Source organism: Scardinius erythrophthalmus, assembly GCF_964197995.2.
Source record: "Scardinius erythrophthalmus genome assembly, chromosome: 17".
Lineage (NCBI taxonomy): Eukaryota > Metazoa > Chordata > Actinopteri > Cypriniformes > Leuciscidae > Scardinius > Scardinius erythrophthalmus.
The window spans coordinates 22,379,282-22,395,756 of NC_138237.1; the positions used below are offsets into that span (position 1 = coordinate 22,379,282).

The window sequence follows — 16,475 nt, forward strand, 5'->3', positions numbered from 1 at the left end:
CATGTCACGGCTGCATCAGAGGTTTCAGTAATGGCCACAGAGCTCACTTTCTCAGCTGCTTTGGGCCCAGAAATCCTGTCACGGGTCGTTATAAAGGTTCCTGTCACTGCTGCTCTAGAACCTGCTGAGGACCCGCAGAGAATCCTGACTTGAAAGTCCCAGGACACCCTTTTCACAGCTTCACTGGCCTCAGAAGTCCCTCACACTGTTGCTCCAAAGGTTCCATCCACGAGGAACTGTGTCCCAAAGATCGTGTCAGGTCCGCTCCAGAAATCAAGGCCGCCATAATGGTTCCTGACACTACTGCTCCAGATCCTTCTGAGGTCACAGAGGTCAGAGTCACAGGCAACAAAGAGGTTACTTGCATACCTTTTCAGAGCTGTCCTGCTGCTGTAACCCCAGAACCGCTAGGGTTCCACAGCTCTGTGTCACAGCAGCCCCAGGTAAACGGCTTCCCAGCGGTTCCTGACATGATGCTCATCATGTTCGCCACAAAGGCTCCTCTGCAGATTCATGCCACGGCGGACAAATATTTCCAGCCAGATCTGGTGTCTAAAGGCCCGTTCACACCAAGCACGATAACTATAAAGATAACGATAAAGATAACTATATATGCGTCCACACCAACGACCGATAACGGTCTTTTTATTCTAAGCACGCGTGCGCCCGCGCTGCAGTTTCAAAGTAGCGAAAATGGATGACCTGCTACAGTAGAATGGATTCTGATTGGCTGTCAGTGTTTTATCGTTTGACAGCTGGAAAAAAATCGTTCTGAAAGTGATCCCAACGATATCGTTCCTCATATCTTTATCGTTATAGTTGTGGTGTGAACTCTGTTATTCTTTAATATGGAGAACGATTTTTAGAATTATATCTTTATCGTTATCTTTATAGTTATCGTCCTTGATGTGAACGGGCCTTAATGCTGCCCCAGTCACAGAGCTCCTCTCTCAACCTCCCTGGTCACAGATTCCTGCTAAAGCTGCTCTGGTTCAAGACGTTTGTGACTTGACTACATCAGAAGATCCTTTCACAGCCTCATTATGCTTCAGTCCTACAGAGGTTAATTATCTCATTTTACCAGTTTCACCAGGTAAGTAACATCTAAAAGAGGAGTTATACTATGTAGACCTCTTTTTACTATTTAAAGCTCAAAGTATCAGCATGTGATAACAGTCAAATGGCAAAATTTGTGTAAAAACAGGATCTGACAAGGAAATAAAACTGGGTTACCTTATAGTGGCCGATATCTTCGTAAGAAACTACAACAAAATCAACATACAAAACTGCCAAATTTTCCATATGTTGGAATCACTATGATCACAAAACTTAATCGTTGCTTTAACATGCTCATTGTTTCTTCTAAACTGAAAACACAAATTTAGCTACCCGCATGATCTGTATTATCTTAAAACTGTACAGTTCTGCCATATGGACATTACTTTAAAAGTCATCTCTGATAACAGATTACTCTTAATTGTACCGTATAAAAATGCATTTTCTGTAAAGCTGCTTTGAAACAATGTGTACTGTAAGAAGCGCTATACAAATAAATGTGAATTGAATTGAAAAATATGTGATGGGAAACTAAGAATAACTGAGTTACTGTTAAAGACTTAAAAACCACGTCCACGTCCACTACATGAAAAGCGTTTCAATTTGCATGCCATGCAACATACCTCAGTGGGAAATTTACCATCAAAAGGCATGTGATATTCCATTTTATAACATCCAGGAGATTGCAAAGAGTAATAAATTATTTTAGCTCAGTTGCATGTATGTTATTTTGCCATTCATTAATTATGAGGGAAACTCATCTGGGTTAGTATGTCAACTCGCCATAATTTCAAATAAACTTTATTTTTACATAAACCGAGTCTGAATTGATCACACATACAATAAAAAAAATCTCTAAATGACAGAAATAGCCTGTCTCCAACCTTCGAGCTACCATCTTTACACAACTTATTTGAACAAATACTCGCTGTACAATACAGTATAACAATGTGCCTTCAGAATACAGTGGTTGCTTTCATTGTTTCTTTCTAAATGTCCCAAATACAGTGCATTAATAAATGTATACACATTTCAGTTTTAGAGGAATGCATTGTACAGATAAAAAAAGAGAGTCTGCAGAAAAAAAAAGAAGAAAAAAAAACAGAACAACAGCTACAGTACACAATTAATTTCCTTGAGGAATCTTTTGATTAAGAGGAAGAAAAAAAACAGGCATCTTAAGGCTTATGTTGAATTAGATGGACCTTCGTCAGGAAGTATAAAGGTCTGCAGAGTAAATACTGCTATGTCATACTGCCCTTTTAAATTTCAACCGAACAAAACACTGATATTTATAACCGTCATCCAAGAAAGTCTATTCTTACTATCAAAACAATTCGAGAGGAAAGACAAAAAAAAAAGAAAGAAGCGGGAAGCTGTTCGCCTCCGGTTCCGTTCTGTCAGTTTGAAGATGACTTCTAAGAGGACGTCCGATACACATAAAACCTTTTTGAAATATTTGCATCCTTCAGACTGTCTCAGCAACTCATTCTGGAATGTACAATGTTGATGGGTCAGCGTCTGTGACTGCCTGCATATGATAGTAGTCGGCATGTCTTCATTAATGGGCGTCTACGCCTGCGCGCCTCGTGCGAGGGCAGCAGGGTTCCTGAGAGGCCTGCCAGTGTAAGGTAGCAGGTGGTGCAGAGCTGAATGCTGGCGGTGGAGGTGAGGGGGGGAGGGAGGAGATCTTCCCCAGATAACTTTCAGTTCTCCTCAATGAGGGTGATATCTAGTTCAGTACAATCCCTTTCAAACACGCTAGTTTGTCCTCCGTCGCGCTCTTCAGGGTCCTCCTCCTCTCTCTCCTCCTCCTCGTCACTTTCACTTAACGGCCCGATACTTGTCCTACCCAGGCCTTCAGCTGGTGAACATGAGCCTCTGAAGTCTCCAAAAAAGGGCTCAAGGCCCATACAGACATCGCCTCCACAGGCCAATCTGCCACGTTCCATATAACTAAGAGGGTCTGTGCTTCGAGTCTGAAAATAAAGGGATAGCAGTTTAGTTTAGTGACGAAAAAACATGGGTGTAATTTCTAAGATTGCCCCCACAACTTTTTGGGACACAATCGTATATTTTAAGAGTTTTAGGTGCCATGCACAGGTGCCACATATCGTTTCTGCTGTGAACTGTGAAACTCATTACATTCGTGTTAAGCTACTATAGCTAGCACACGTTTTTTAATAAGGATTACTAGGCATATGTTACAGCACCTAATTAATATTCATAAGTCAACCTGACAAGAGTTATAAGTTTTTTAAACAAAACAATTTGTCAGTTGAAGTTAGACACAATAAGGTTCATTAGTTAACATTAGTTAACTACCTTAGTTAACATGAACTAAGAATGAACAATACTTCTACAGCAGGGGTGGGCAAACTACGGCCCGCGGGCCACATGCGCCCCGTTAGGCTGTTTAATCCGGCCCGCCGAGTAGCCTATTTAAAAAAATTGTCTTAAGATCGCATTAATTTTGCCTTTTTTCTTGCAATACTTTGCGTTATATATATATATATAGCGTTGCATATATTTGACAATCGGAATATCAGATATTGCATGCCATAGCTAACAAATGTAAAAAAGGAAAAATGACATAAAAGCAGATCATCATTCATTCAGCGCTGTTGTGGCTGAGGTGTGTCACGTAACAAGCAATGACGCGTCACCATGGAAACCAAACAGACAGCGACTTAAGCGCATAGACTTGTTGCACGTTAATGTTTTTTCCTTTTTTGGAAACTCAATGAGAAAAAAATGTTTGGTAACCGCTTGCACACCTTAGTTTTTCCTTTGATTTGTCTGCTATTTAGTTTCTTTGCTCCTCTGGATTTGTGGATGTATCCTGCCCGATTCCTTTTACCGACCTTTATCGTCCGGCTTTCAACTACGCTCCCCTGTCTGCCATGTACAGAACCCGTTTTTTTTTTTTCATTAAATGTTCTGATCTCCCTTTGCCTTTTATGTTTTATTTTATTATTCTTAAAATAAATTTGTATATTCGTTTATTTCCACAAATGTATGACTTTTGGAAGTGCAAATTGCCATTCAGTTTTAATAAAGTTGAATTAATGTAACCTGTAATTTTTACTCTTCTAAGTGTACACTTGCAGATGTTTTGTTTCTAATTTACTGTTAGGCCATTAAATAATAATAAGGATAAACAATATTTAAAAAGTATAGGCTATAATTATCTAACATCTTTAAAAATTAACATCAAAACATAACATGCTAAATGGGGGATATCTAGCATAAAAAAATGTATTGTCAGAATGTCATCTCTCAGTTGTTGAATTTCGCACAGACATTGCCACAACATTGTCTGTTTGCTCAGCCCGATCTTATGAAATAAGTGTGAATAACACGAATTGTATTTGTAGTGCATAATATGTTTTCGCGTGCATATGATATGCACTTTATGGCGTGTAATAGGCACGCACTCCACACCCCTAATCCTAACCAAGGGGTTTACAGTGTGTAGCATGCACGCAAAAAAAAAAAAAAAAAAACTTTTTGGCATATAAATGGCACGAGAAATAAAATTTGTGGTATAGATACGCACTTTCATGAGATCGTGTTTCATAATCTGCTACTGGGCCGGCCCTCTGTCAAATTTTTAAAACCCAGTGTGGCCCTTGAGCCAAAAAGTTTGCCCACCCCTGTTCTACAGCATTAATTAATCTAAGTTAATATTAATTTCAACATTTACTAATACATTATTAAAATCAAAGGTTGTATTTAACATTATTAATGCACTGTGAACTAACATGAACAAACAATGAACAGCTGTATTTTTATGAACTAACATTAACAAAGATTAATAAATACTGTAACAAATGTATTGCTCATTGTTAGTTCATTAATACATTAACTAATGTTAACTAATGAACCTTATTGTAAAGTGTTACAGACATTTGTTTTGAGGGGGATTATTATTTTTATTATTAAATCTGTAAGGTCAAGAGCTTGTGAACAGGAATTGAATCAAATAAAATAGAATCAAGAAATCTGTATCAATACCTAGCCCTACTTTACACGCTATTTCATGTCACATTTTGAAATGTCTTTATCGTACAGTCGACTGCCTCCTTTTCCTCCACAAAAAAAAAAGAAGATATTTTTAGTAACAGTAGCTGTAGTAACTAGCAAACGCATACCTGAGTCATTTTGGCGAAGTCTAGCACAGGCCGTGCGCATGGTCTGTCCGGGTCCCTCCGGCGTTTTAGGCCAGGTTTGAGCAGGAGAAGGTCGCAGGGCTGAGAATGGCACCGTGGAAGTTGAGGAGGAAGAGCACGGCGCACCGAAGACGGAGTGCTGCAGGCGGACGAGGGCGAGGCCGGCACCGCCGGAGGGTGAGACGTGATTTGCGGGGGCACCGGAGGTGGCGGCAGGAACTGGGCGGCAGCTTCTCGGATGAGGACGGGAGAGAGGGAAAAGCGCCTCTGTGGCGGAGGCGGCGGGTGGAGCGGCGAGGGAGAGGAGGAGCATGAGGATGGCGAGGGGAAGAAGCAGCAGCAGGCGCCGCCTCCGGCAACGTCACTCGGATCCCAGGGGAAAGTCCACGGCAGTGGGGAATCTGGGGAGAGGGCCAGACTGAAAAAGGTGGGGCTGGAAGAAGAATGCAGCGAGGAGTTTAACGAGGAGCTGGGGGCACGCAGTGGACACGGCCCCCCCGCGCCCCCTCCACTGTGGCATCGGCGGTTCACTGGTGTCCAGACCTTGGAGGCGCTCGGCCGCCAGGTGTACCGGCAGCGTGAAAGGTCCTCTGGTACAGACAGCGAACGACAGTGGCGTTTGGGGGGTGGCGGGGGGGGAGGGGGAGGCCCGGGAAAAGACAGGTCCGTCACAGAGGTGCTAGGGGCGAGCGGACGGTTCAGGGCATCCCCCTCCGGCAGGTGGCTTTCTGGAGGACCCAGGGGCACGGGGCCGGGGGGGAAGCTGGAGCTGAGCACCCCCTGCAGGCTGGCCTTCGAAGGAGGGCAGAGCTGCCAGTAACTGCTCTCTGAAAGAGGTCGGACAGAGTTGCACGAGTTAATACCCTTCTGTGCTCCTCAGCATCAATTGTGGGGAGCATGTGACATTTGGAAGACATTACATATTGGTACAATGACAAAGTCTTTATAGGGTGCTGCAGACATATTTTTGTAGGCCCAAAACCCAGAAATGAGTTAGCATTTTAGCACTTCTGGTTCCATCGTCCTGAAGTGAATTGGTTTTTTGAATGTCTGAAATAAGGTCTGTAGTTAAGATAAGCTCAAGACACATATGTTCTACAAAATAAAATACATCAGCCAATTTAGGCAATTGCTAATAAGTGGCTAAAAATGGCACTACAGAGGTTGTTGGGGTCAAAAACATCATTACACCGAACGGGTAAACTCATTTACTTACTAGTCCGCTTTTACTTCAAGTTACGCTTCATTGTGTTTATGGCCCTGTTTACACCTGGTATTAAAGGGGTGGTTGATTGCTATTTCACTTTTTTCATTTTAAATACTGTGTAATGTTGCTGTTGGTGCATGAACAGTATCTGCAAAGTTGCTGCGCTTAAAGTTCAACGTAAGCGGAGATATTGTCTTTTAAAAATCAGGAAGTTGAATGCCTACAAAAACGTCTCGAATGGGACTACAACGAGATACTTCCCGGGTTTTATACGTAACTAACCCATACATTTACATCCACCCTCCCTCCGGAACATGTTCTGCTGTCGAAGAGGAGGAGTTATAGTGGAGAGCTGTAGCTGTCAGGTCTTCTGTGTTCAGGCTTCCTACAGACGCTGTAGTTCGTCAACAATGGTTAAAATTTAAGTTTGGTTATGTTCCTGACAATTACAATCGTAGTTTAGCTCTCTGTGCTGCACATTTTACGGAAGACAGCTTCCAGAATCTACACGAGTTCAATGCCGGATTCAACAAGAAACTATTACTCCAACATGAAGCAGTTACAGCTTTAAAACCAGAGGCCACAACCTGCAAATAAGGTTTAATCATTTTAAATGTATTTGCCTGTATAATTTAAGACGTAATGTTTTAGTTTTATCAAGGATGTAAAAAAATGCCAGCGCTGGCTTTAGTATATGACAAACGCGTACAAACATTTTGGACCCGAATTTGTAATATGTACAAATTTTGTAAACGTATTTTCCATGTATACTTTATGACGTAATTTTTTGATTGATCAAGAACGCAAACCAATGCCAAAGCTGTTTGTTTATAGTAGCTAGTTAGTTCGATGCTATTTTGTGTGTATAAGACAAACGTGTACAAACTTCAAAAAATTATCGCAACAGCAAACTTCAGCTGCTATCACATGTACACCTAAAGAAAACGACAAACTGAGTAAACTAAGCTTTGTGAATAGTTAAACGGTTGTTCATTCTATCAATAAAACAATATCTTTAAAAAACGGTATTACTCAGTCATGTATTCAGTTATATTAAATGTTTAATCAGGGGGAAAGCGTATCTCAAAAGCTAACAAACAGCAGTAGCATTTTCAAGTAACAGCGTATGGAAATTCTTTGAGAGAATAATAATAAAATAAAATAAATTACCATTCAGAAACGTTTAGTAAGAGCCGTGTTTGCGGAGGTTCTGCTTGACTCTCTTCATCACCGCTCTCTGGGTCTGATTCTGGCTCAAACTGATGAGGCAATATTGACACCATTACATTTGACCGGAGCACATGCAACTGTCGCCCGTAAAGGTAATGGGCGTGAAGATTCCGGACGCAGTTTAGCCAATTACAACACACCGGCCGAACTAACCAATCTGAGCTCATTGCCTCTTTCTGAGGGAGTGGTTTCATAGAATCAGGAAGTCAACCGGTCGTTCAAATGACAGAGGAGGAAGCGGCTTACAATAAAGGTGAAATTTATGAAAAATAAGGCGTTTTTTAACAAACGAAACACGAAGACATGTTATATTGCAGCCCATAAACACAATCAAGCAAAGAAAAAAGGCAGTAAACCACCCCTTTAAGATGCGTTTTCGTCATTCGGATTACAAGTGGACGACTCTAAATACAGGTGTTAACGGGGTCTAAAACGTTATGAGCTTGTCCACTTTCAACCACTTCCGAGGTAGTCAAAAACGCATCTGACCGGATTGCTTTCGTAGTGTAAACGCATGCGGTCATGTGGTCACTCACGTTCGAACAGCCACAAAAGAGCCTACTCTCCACCTACTGACCTAATGTGTAAACATTCTGGGAAGCGCACTAACCAGACGGGATTTTTAAACACAATGTCACTCTCACCATTCCTGATTTCTAAAGCCCCATTCACACCGCCAGCGACACGGAGCGACAAAGCGACATGATCCCATTCATTTCAATGGAACGCTGGCGACTTCCGGCGACACGAGCGTCAGTGACCGTTGGCGACAGAATGTGGGCGTGTCAAGCGACACGAGACGTGCGACAAAAGTTCCCGAAATTTCAACTTTAAGCAAATGAGAAGCGATTTTCGCGAACGACAACCAATAGGAAAGAAGACTTTCAGTGGAGCTCAGCTCACGTCACCGTCTCGAGTGCAGGCAAGACAGAAGAGCTCGAGGGCGATTTCACTGTATTATATGATTTGACTGTAACCACATACATGGATATAATAAAATGATGCATGGAAAAGAAACTGTCGACAGTCTCAAGGCCTGTTCACACCGGGACGAATTTTGCGCGCGATATTCGCCGACGTTTAACGCCTCATGACTAAACAAAGGGCGCTAATGTGAGTGTGCACACCGGCGCGAAAAACGCCACGCGTAAAAGCGTCATTTTTTAAAAAACGCCTCGGGTTCGTTTTTTTGGTTTGACGCGCTGCGTCAAAAACTATCCGACCAATGAGATTGGCGCTTTTGCTCACGTGTCTGGAGCTTCTGAAGTTACAGTAAAACACAACTTGGGGGCGCTCAAACACAAAACGGTCTTGCCGAGCACACATACGTAACGGCGAAGAAGATATACACCAAGTAGCGTCTAAACACTGCCGGGAAGAAATAAGACGAGGAAGATGCAAGGCAAGATGATTGTAGAGCTGCTGGTCTCGTTGGTGTCGGAACATAAAGAACTGTGACAAACGCGACAGCGACTACAAACATCTTGATAAAAGAGAACTGTTATGGAGTGGTTTCTGTTTTACATTAAGCGCCATCTAATGTCAGGGAATGAATTTGCATGTTCACTCGGCTCATCGTCAGCGAAAATCGCTTGGGTGTGAACACAGAAAAAGGCGTTGAAAAACGCTGGCGAATAACGCGCGCCGATATTCGTCCCGGTGTGTAGGGCCCTTCAGTGAGTTTAATTCACACATTTAGTTCAAGTGTTGTAATTTTATGATGCAAGTTTAAGTTTAGCACTGCTGCAGTTCATTTTACAGTTTCCCCTGTATTATGTTGACTATTAGGGACAAGAAAATTGATTATTTTTGTCAAATTGGAATGACGTTTTAGTAATTTATGACAGTATGAGTTAATCTGTTGACTGATCGATCGTTAATCCAGTAGGCTAAATGATTTAATCCACTGAACACTGCTGTGGTAATATAAAAACACTCTCCCAACAGCATACTGTTTCTTTTGAGCCTAATTCCTAGTCACTTGTGATGGTATTTTGTATAGATATGGCCAGACGTGCACCAATAACATTAGAGCGACAACACTATGAACGCCCACAAGCGACTTCACAGTACAGAGACTAGCGACATACAGCAACAAAGTCGCTGGCGGTGTGAACAGGGCTTAACACTCACTCACCGCGTTTGTCGTGGTTTTGCGGCTGTCAGAGCAAAAACGAAAGTTACTGCTCTCCGTATGTTTTTCCGTTGTCTCCGGGTGCGTTCATAAGTAAATTGTGCAAGCTTATTTTGTCCATTAGATCGAAAGATCTGAAACGGATTAAAACACCAGGTGTAAACGGGTTTGTGTCTCCCTCGTCTACTTGTGATCCGATCGAACAAAACTCATCTTAATACCAGGTGTAAACAGGAATCAAATAAAGTGTTTGTAAATTAAATAAAAGGGGGTTTACGTTTGTTATGTTCACTTGAAACTCAGAATAACCAAGAAACTCTGCACTTCAAATTAAGGAGCTATTTAAAGTGATAGATCAATGCTCCAGATACTCAAGAGAGGTCAGATAAGTTACATACCAGGCATCAATCCATCTGTGGGCCGGCTGGTTTCGGGGCTCTGACGATGAAGTAGAGACTGAAAGAAGAAAAAGAAAAGATTAATTGCATTGCATTAACAGACAGATATTCTGGAGAGCTTGACTTAGCCTACTACACATCTTAAATGATAAAGTGAATTACATCATACTGTGCTGAGATCTAAAACACAGGTTTTACCAGTTTGCTGTCCAGTGGTCGGTGCTGATGCTGGGACAACGTTGTTGATTAACATTTAACGAAACCATGGCATGGCAAATTGGAGGAGGAAGGAAAGGTGGGGAAAGAGGCTGATGTACACTAAATAAAACTGAAACACTGTCCACCAAACATCCAGGACACGCTGCTCGCTCGCTCGGTCTCACTCAGGAACCATGATGACGTCCTCACCTGGGGCACAGAAGTAAAAAAAATAATTAGATATTTAATCAATTTTATTATTTTTCTTATGATAAAAAAAACATACAATATTATTCAAGTTTATTTTGTTAAAAATATTCATATTTTAGTTTTTTTTGGACTCTTCAGATGTTTTTGAATTACAGTGTGTTGTCTGGATCTGACTCAAGGAACTAATTCCTCATGATTATGACCCCTTTAAATAAATGTATCTGAACGCTAAATGACACATTTGGTTGTTGCTTGAACATCAAGATATTAGATAAGAGATACACTGCATCCGAAATCGAATACTTTCCTACTATATAATATGCGAAAAACAGTACACCAACAGAGTAGTATGTCCGAATGCATAGCATTCGATAAACAGTAGACGAAAAGTCCCCAGATTACCTACTACTACTTCCAGTGAGATGCTGAGATGTGCATACGATGGACACTTTACTATCCCATGAGGCCATGGGAGAGGATTTATAAATGGGAGTGAAGCGACTGCTGGTAGGTCATGTGACAGTAACAACATGCGGATGTAGTAAGCGGATGGCGAATTTCATTTAACGGTCGCAAAGTAAGTTTAAATTCAATTTAGGAAATGTAGTGCCTACTCAGACAGTATGCAATTTCGGACCCTGCAATGGTCTCTGTCCTGCTCGTGTCCCACATCCCTCTCAAAGCACAGAGCAGCATATAGGACGAGACATATATCTTTTTTCGAGGTATATAAAACAAATGTTTTTTCATGTAATATTTAACATTCTTATGTTTATTTCAATGTGTTACAGGCTGTAGTGTGTTGTTTCACTGACAGAAGTGCTAAAATAAACACGAAACTGATGTTTAAGCCTCATTTATTATTATGTTTTATTATTTCAAAATTAATTTAGGTTAGGTCAATATATATATATATATACCACCAGTAGTTAGTCCATTACCACCATGGTGGTAAAAAACGGCCACCATCTCAGCCCTAAGGGCAATACAAAATGGTGGAACATGAAAAACAGTTAAAAGTTGATGGTAAATGTTCCAGAATAGCAGGATCTCCCAGTCTCTTGAGTTACTTAGCTGCGGAAAGTGTAAAGAATATTACAATTAGCAAAACTACAAAGTATTCCTGATCTACTCTGAATGAAAATGCTTTTAAATGTCTTGTCCCATTCAAATTTTTGAAGTCTACAGTTGAGCTCACATGTAAAACTTGTTCATGTTTACAAGGAAGAGTATAAATCCTTGATGAGAGCCATTCCCGTTTAACAAAACTTTGCAAAAGTACGCACAGAATTTTGTTTTATTTTTTGTTTTATTTCCGAGCCTTTCCCTGGCTAAATATATTTCGCCATCTCCTTTCTAAAAAAAATGATTAAACACACCATGAGGCCGGTATAAAATGGGTGGAATCATTTTACCTCCATTACTTTCATAGTACAAACAATCCTCTTTATAAAGCAGGTACTGTATGAGCCGTCTTCATTTACTATGCATTGCCTACAGCGCACATATAAAATTCCCTTTGATTAATAAGTCCTTAATACTAAATTGCTGACATCACACTTTTACACTGAAACAAACCAGGAATTTCAGGTGACTGACTTGCAAGTACCAACAAAACAACACTGGAAAATATGCTCACAAAAGAAATTATAGGTTTTCTCTTCAGATTCCTATAAACTAAAATACTGATTTTATAAGGCAAATATTATATTTTTAATGGCAGCCATACAAATCTATTTGAGACACTAACACGAACAGAATATGACCAAATTTGAATCAATATTTGGCTATTCTTGTGCTAAACTTATATTTCTCTTTTGATGTATAGTCAGATTATATTTTAATAAGACAAAAGTGATTGAAGTTCTCGCTTTCCAAGCTCCGCTAAGGACTGTAACCCTGCAGGGCAACGGCCCAGTCTGCTAGTGGTCTCCCATTACAGCACACATGAATAGCGGCTGCTTGGTGACAGGTGTCTGGGAAAGCTGCACAGTCAAGGATCCGGCTGTTCCGCTGGCCTGATGCCACTGTGGGAACTCCTACCAACACATCCTTCCCTGTCTGTGCTCACTGGCACACCAAGCACTAAAAACACATCGTCCGACATGACTGATGTATAGATACTAGTCTAGTGCTTGTTATTAATAAGAATGGCTGGGTAAAAAAAAAAAAATTTGATTACTTGATTTTAATCGATTCTCATTTTTCTCGATTTTGCTGTTTTCAGTTGACGAATGAACAGAACATTGTAGAGCACATCCCATCCAGTAACTCGCAATAAGCTTTGTTACTTTTGATATAAAACAAAGTGTCAGATTTCAAATACTCTCCATTTTATTACGAAATGTAAAAAATAGAGACCGTTTCGGCACTCTTTAATGTGCACTGACAGATCGCTGTTGCCGCCTCAGATCAAGCGAAGCGGCAGCGCACGTGAAATGATCATCTCTTCTGCTTTACTACTAGTTACAGCTCAAAATAAACATGATACAGTACAGTACAGCTTACCGAAATCTGTATCATGTCTCGTTTAATCGCTCAATCAGTATTTCAACCACCGAAAGACGTCAATAAATTGCAACAATATATCACGTAATGTTATATTTACCTCAGAAAAGCCTTTCAATGACCATAAACTCCTTAGTCAGGTAAAAAAAAAAAAACTTGAGGGGAGCATTTTGCTACATATATGCACCATATTACATATTCATTATATATATTTTTTACTGTTCTTCAGTAGCCTATTTATTGTATGTTTGAATAAAATTTGTGAAGTTGTTATGACAGCCACAATGTAAATGTTTATATTTCAAAAAACTAATTGTACTGTGTAATTCCTGTGTAATTTAAGTGTTTATATACAAATAAGTTAATACCTTCAATATGAATGTAGTCCCTACCAACTGAATCCCTGTATAGTTTACAGCACGACTCACAAGTTGAGTTTTTCATTGAGAAAATTTGCCATGTACGGTATATCCAAATTAATCGATATCAATTAGAAATTGGAATCAAATCGCAAGCTTGTGAATTGAATCGAATCGTGAAGTTTGTCAATACACAGCCCGATTAATAAGTCCCAAATACTTTTTAAACTGGGGTCCGGGGCCCCTTAGGGGACACAAGGGAGTGCTAGGGGGTCTGTGAAAAAGTGTAAACAAAAACAGTGTGATATTAAATATTAAATAAATTAATAATCCTTTTTATTTATATAGCACCTTTCCAACACCCAAGGTCGCTTTACACTAATTACAAAGGTTAGGGTTAAATATGTATTAATTAAAATGAATAAATAAATAAATAACTCTTCCAGTACAGCACTATAATGAGTAGAAAAACAAATGAATATAATTTAAATATTTTCCAAATAATATTTTAGACATATTTAAAGTATTCATTTTCACAGTATAAAAAAATTTTAAATTTAGGATGGGGGTTCCTCCCACAAGGATGATCGTATATAGGGTCCATGCATCTAAAATAATAAAAAACCTCTGATTTAGATAGTGAGGTAAGAAAAGAATAATTCACAGATGCTGATTTAAGTGAAGAAACGTCGCTAGTAATGACGTTTCATGGCGGTCACGAGAATATTCGGGTTCGGTTCCGCCGTTGCCTTGGTAACGCGCTGAGCGGTCGCGGCTGATGATGGAGGGGGAGGGGGAGCCTGCCTGTCATCTCCATTATAAGCACATTAAGCGTGACATGTAGCACAACATATCCTTCGTCTACGATTCAAATAATCTGACGAAATAAAAGATATGTGTGTGTCTGTGTGCATACATATATACACACACATATTTCACGATCGCATCGCCATTAACAAAACAGAATAAAATCGCGCTGAAGGTCGGGCTAGGCCACTGGGTTACATTACTGAAGCGCGAGCGTGAGGTTTGCACGGGACATTAGCCAAGTTTAGCCATTCTGAGCATGTATACACATTAAGAGTATATTGATTTCTGCGCGCCGAAGGCAAGCGAATGAATTGAGACTATAAATATGCATCGGTCGACATTAGGAAACAGAAAGCGTTTTCATATCGCGTGAACCGGTTGTAACATTACTCTATTTGCTTGATTTTGCAGCTTATGCAAGCGTATAACACATGAAACCCTAAAACTCTAATTCTATATTTTACATTTTAGAAAACGCCATTCATTGCATGATGATTAAAAATAACAGGCTGCATGTCAAGCCAATCAGGAACAGGCGACCCGGGCTATAGTAGCTAACGCGGAGCTGTAAACAGGCCTATTACAGAAATAAAGCTATAGAATGTCTTCCCGTTTCATAGGGGTCAGTTCTGTTCGCAAATCTGCAAAAGCGAATTACTGCATCCCTGCCATGTGCTGCAGATTTGTTTACACGCGTTTATGAAATGCAATTCTGCCCCACGAGCCAATTTCTAGATGTTAAGCCATGCACAATGAGCCCGACTGCAGCAAACCTACATATTTATATGAAGAATGCAACATTTAAACGAGGATGCACTGATGATTTTCGACGATAATGGCTTACCTTGAGTCAACCGAGAGTGGTCGATAAAACCCCAGGCCTTGTATGTTGCTCGCAACCGAGAGATTCAGGCGATTCGGTACAAGAAGCTAAAGCAGGTCGGCTTGCTGTCTAATACAAACCGTCCTCGCTTTGGACTGGAAATATCTCTGTATACAATTGTCGACTGCTCGGTTCACCAAAAACATATCGTTAAAATACCATATGCTGGGTCATAAGCGAAGACCGATAGAGATGATTTAAAGGATCGTGTAAAATTGTGGATAGGTCTGCAATTGCACGCTTGGTCGATACAGACTGTCTTCTCAATGTCGCCCACTAGGGAAAAATAAGTGCGTCCCTTCTATGGAGGAATTTGTAAATAACATTCAGGGCATATACGGTCTCGGGTTTATCAAACGCCTGCAAGGACCTGCATGAGAACTAGTAAAAGGGAGCAAATGTTATCAGATGAATAAATGGACGATATAAAGCTGTGAAGTGTCAGACAATACAGTACAGTGACTCTCTTGGACTGAACCGATCCTGAGAATAATACGACTCTCAGAATCATGGGAATTGTAGTGAACTCTATAAAGGGATTTGCATGATTTTTTAGTAATTCCCCATCTAATTTAGTGCTTATTTTCAGGAAGGATATATGCAATAGCCTATATATTTATCCTGAAAATAAACTCTAAATGAAATCAGATTATTCACAAGGTAAAATGGCAAACAAAGCTAGTCGCCAAGTGTTTGACTAGCATTTCTCCACATTCTAATAACTTCGTACTAACATACCCAATCTATAAACTTGCATTGCTCATGTAATTGAGCCTAATAAAAAGGTACAATTATATGAGTGAGGATACTTTAACAGGTGAGATTAAAGTTCACCCAAAAATGAAAATTGCTCCAAACCTGTACAGTTCTGTTAAACACAAAATAAGATATTTTGAAGAATATTGGTAACCAGACAGTTGAAAAAACTATGGAAGTCAGTGGCTACCGTCAACTGGTTACCAACATTCTTCAAAATATATTTTGTTCAACAGAAAAAAGAAACACATACAGGTTTGGAATAACATGAGGGTGAGTAAATGACAATTACATTTAATGCATCATCCCTTTAGGGGCCGTTTACACGACAGTTTTCAACTAAAAACGTACGCGTTTTAGCTATTAATTTACGACAACAGCGTTTTGGGGGCTTGGGAAGAAAAAGAGAAAAAAAGCTAACTTTTGAAAACTGGTTTCAAAGTGCAAGTTTTTGTAACCGATCCTGTTATTGTCCATGTAAAGTACAAAAACTTGAATTTGTGAACATTGTGACATTGCCAACTACCAGTCTGGCATGCATAATACAGCAGTAA

General features: G+C 40.2%; 1 protein-coding gene across 1 annotated transcript; it reads right to left on the reverse strand.

Moving 5' to 3' along the window:
- Positions 1 to 1,819: 1,819 nt before the first annotated feature.
- fam53c (family with sequence similarity 53 member C) lies at positions 1,820 to 15,440 on the reverse strand. The gene is made up of 5 exons (XM_081390577.1): positions 15,127 to 15,440; positions 10,396 to 10,605; positions 10,198 to 10,255; positions 5,211 to 6,055; positions 1,820 to 3,035 (listed from the first exon to the last, which is right to left on the reverse strand). Exons 3-5 carry the CDS (start codon positions 10,202 to 10,204, stop codon positions 2,763 to 2,765), a joined length of 1,125 nt encoding a protein of 374 aa, XP_081246703.1. The 5' UTR covers positions 10,205 to 10,255; positions 10,396 to 10,605; positions 15,127 to 15,440; the 3' UTR covers positions 1,820 to 2,762.
- Between the last annotated feature and the right edge of the window lie 1,035 nt (positions 15,441 to 16,475).

Coding starts and splice junctions, on each gene's coding strand:
- fam53c (XM_081390577.1), bottom strand. Junction 3,036..5,210: donor ACTTCGCCAAAATGACTCAG/GTATGCGTTTGC, acceptor CTTTATTTTCAG/ACTCGAAGCACAGACCCTCT.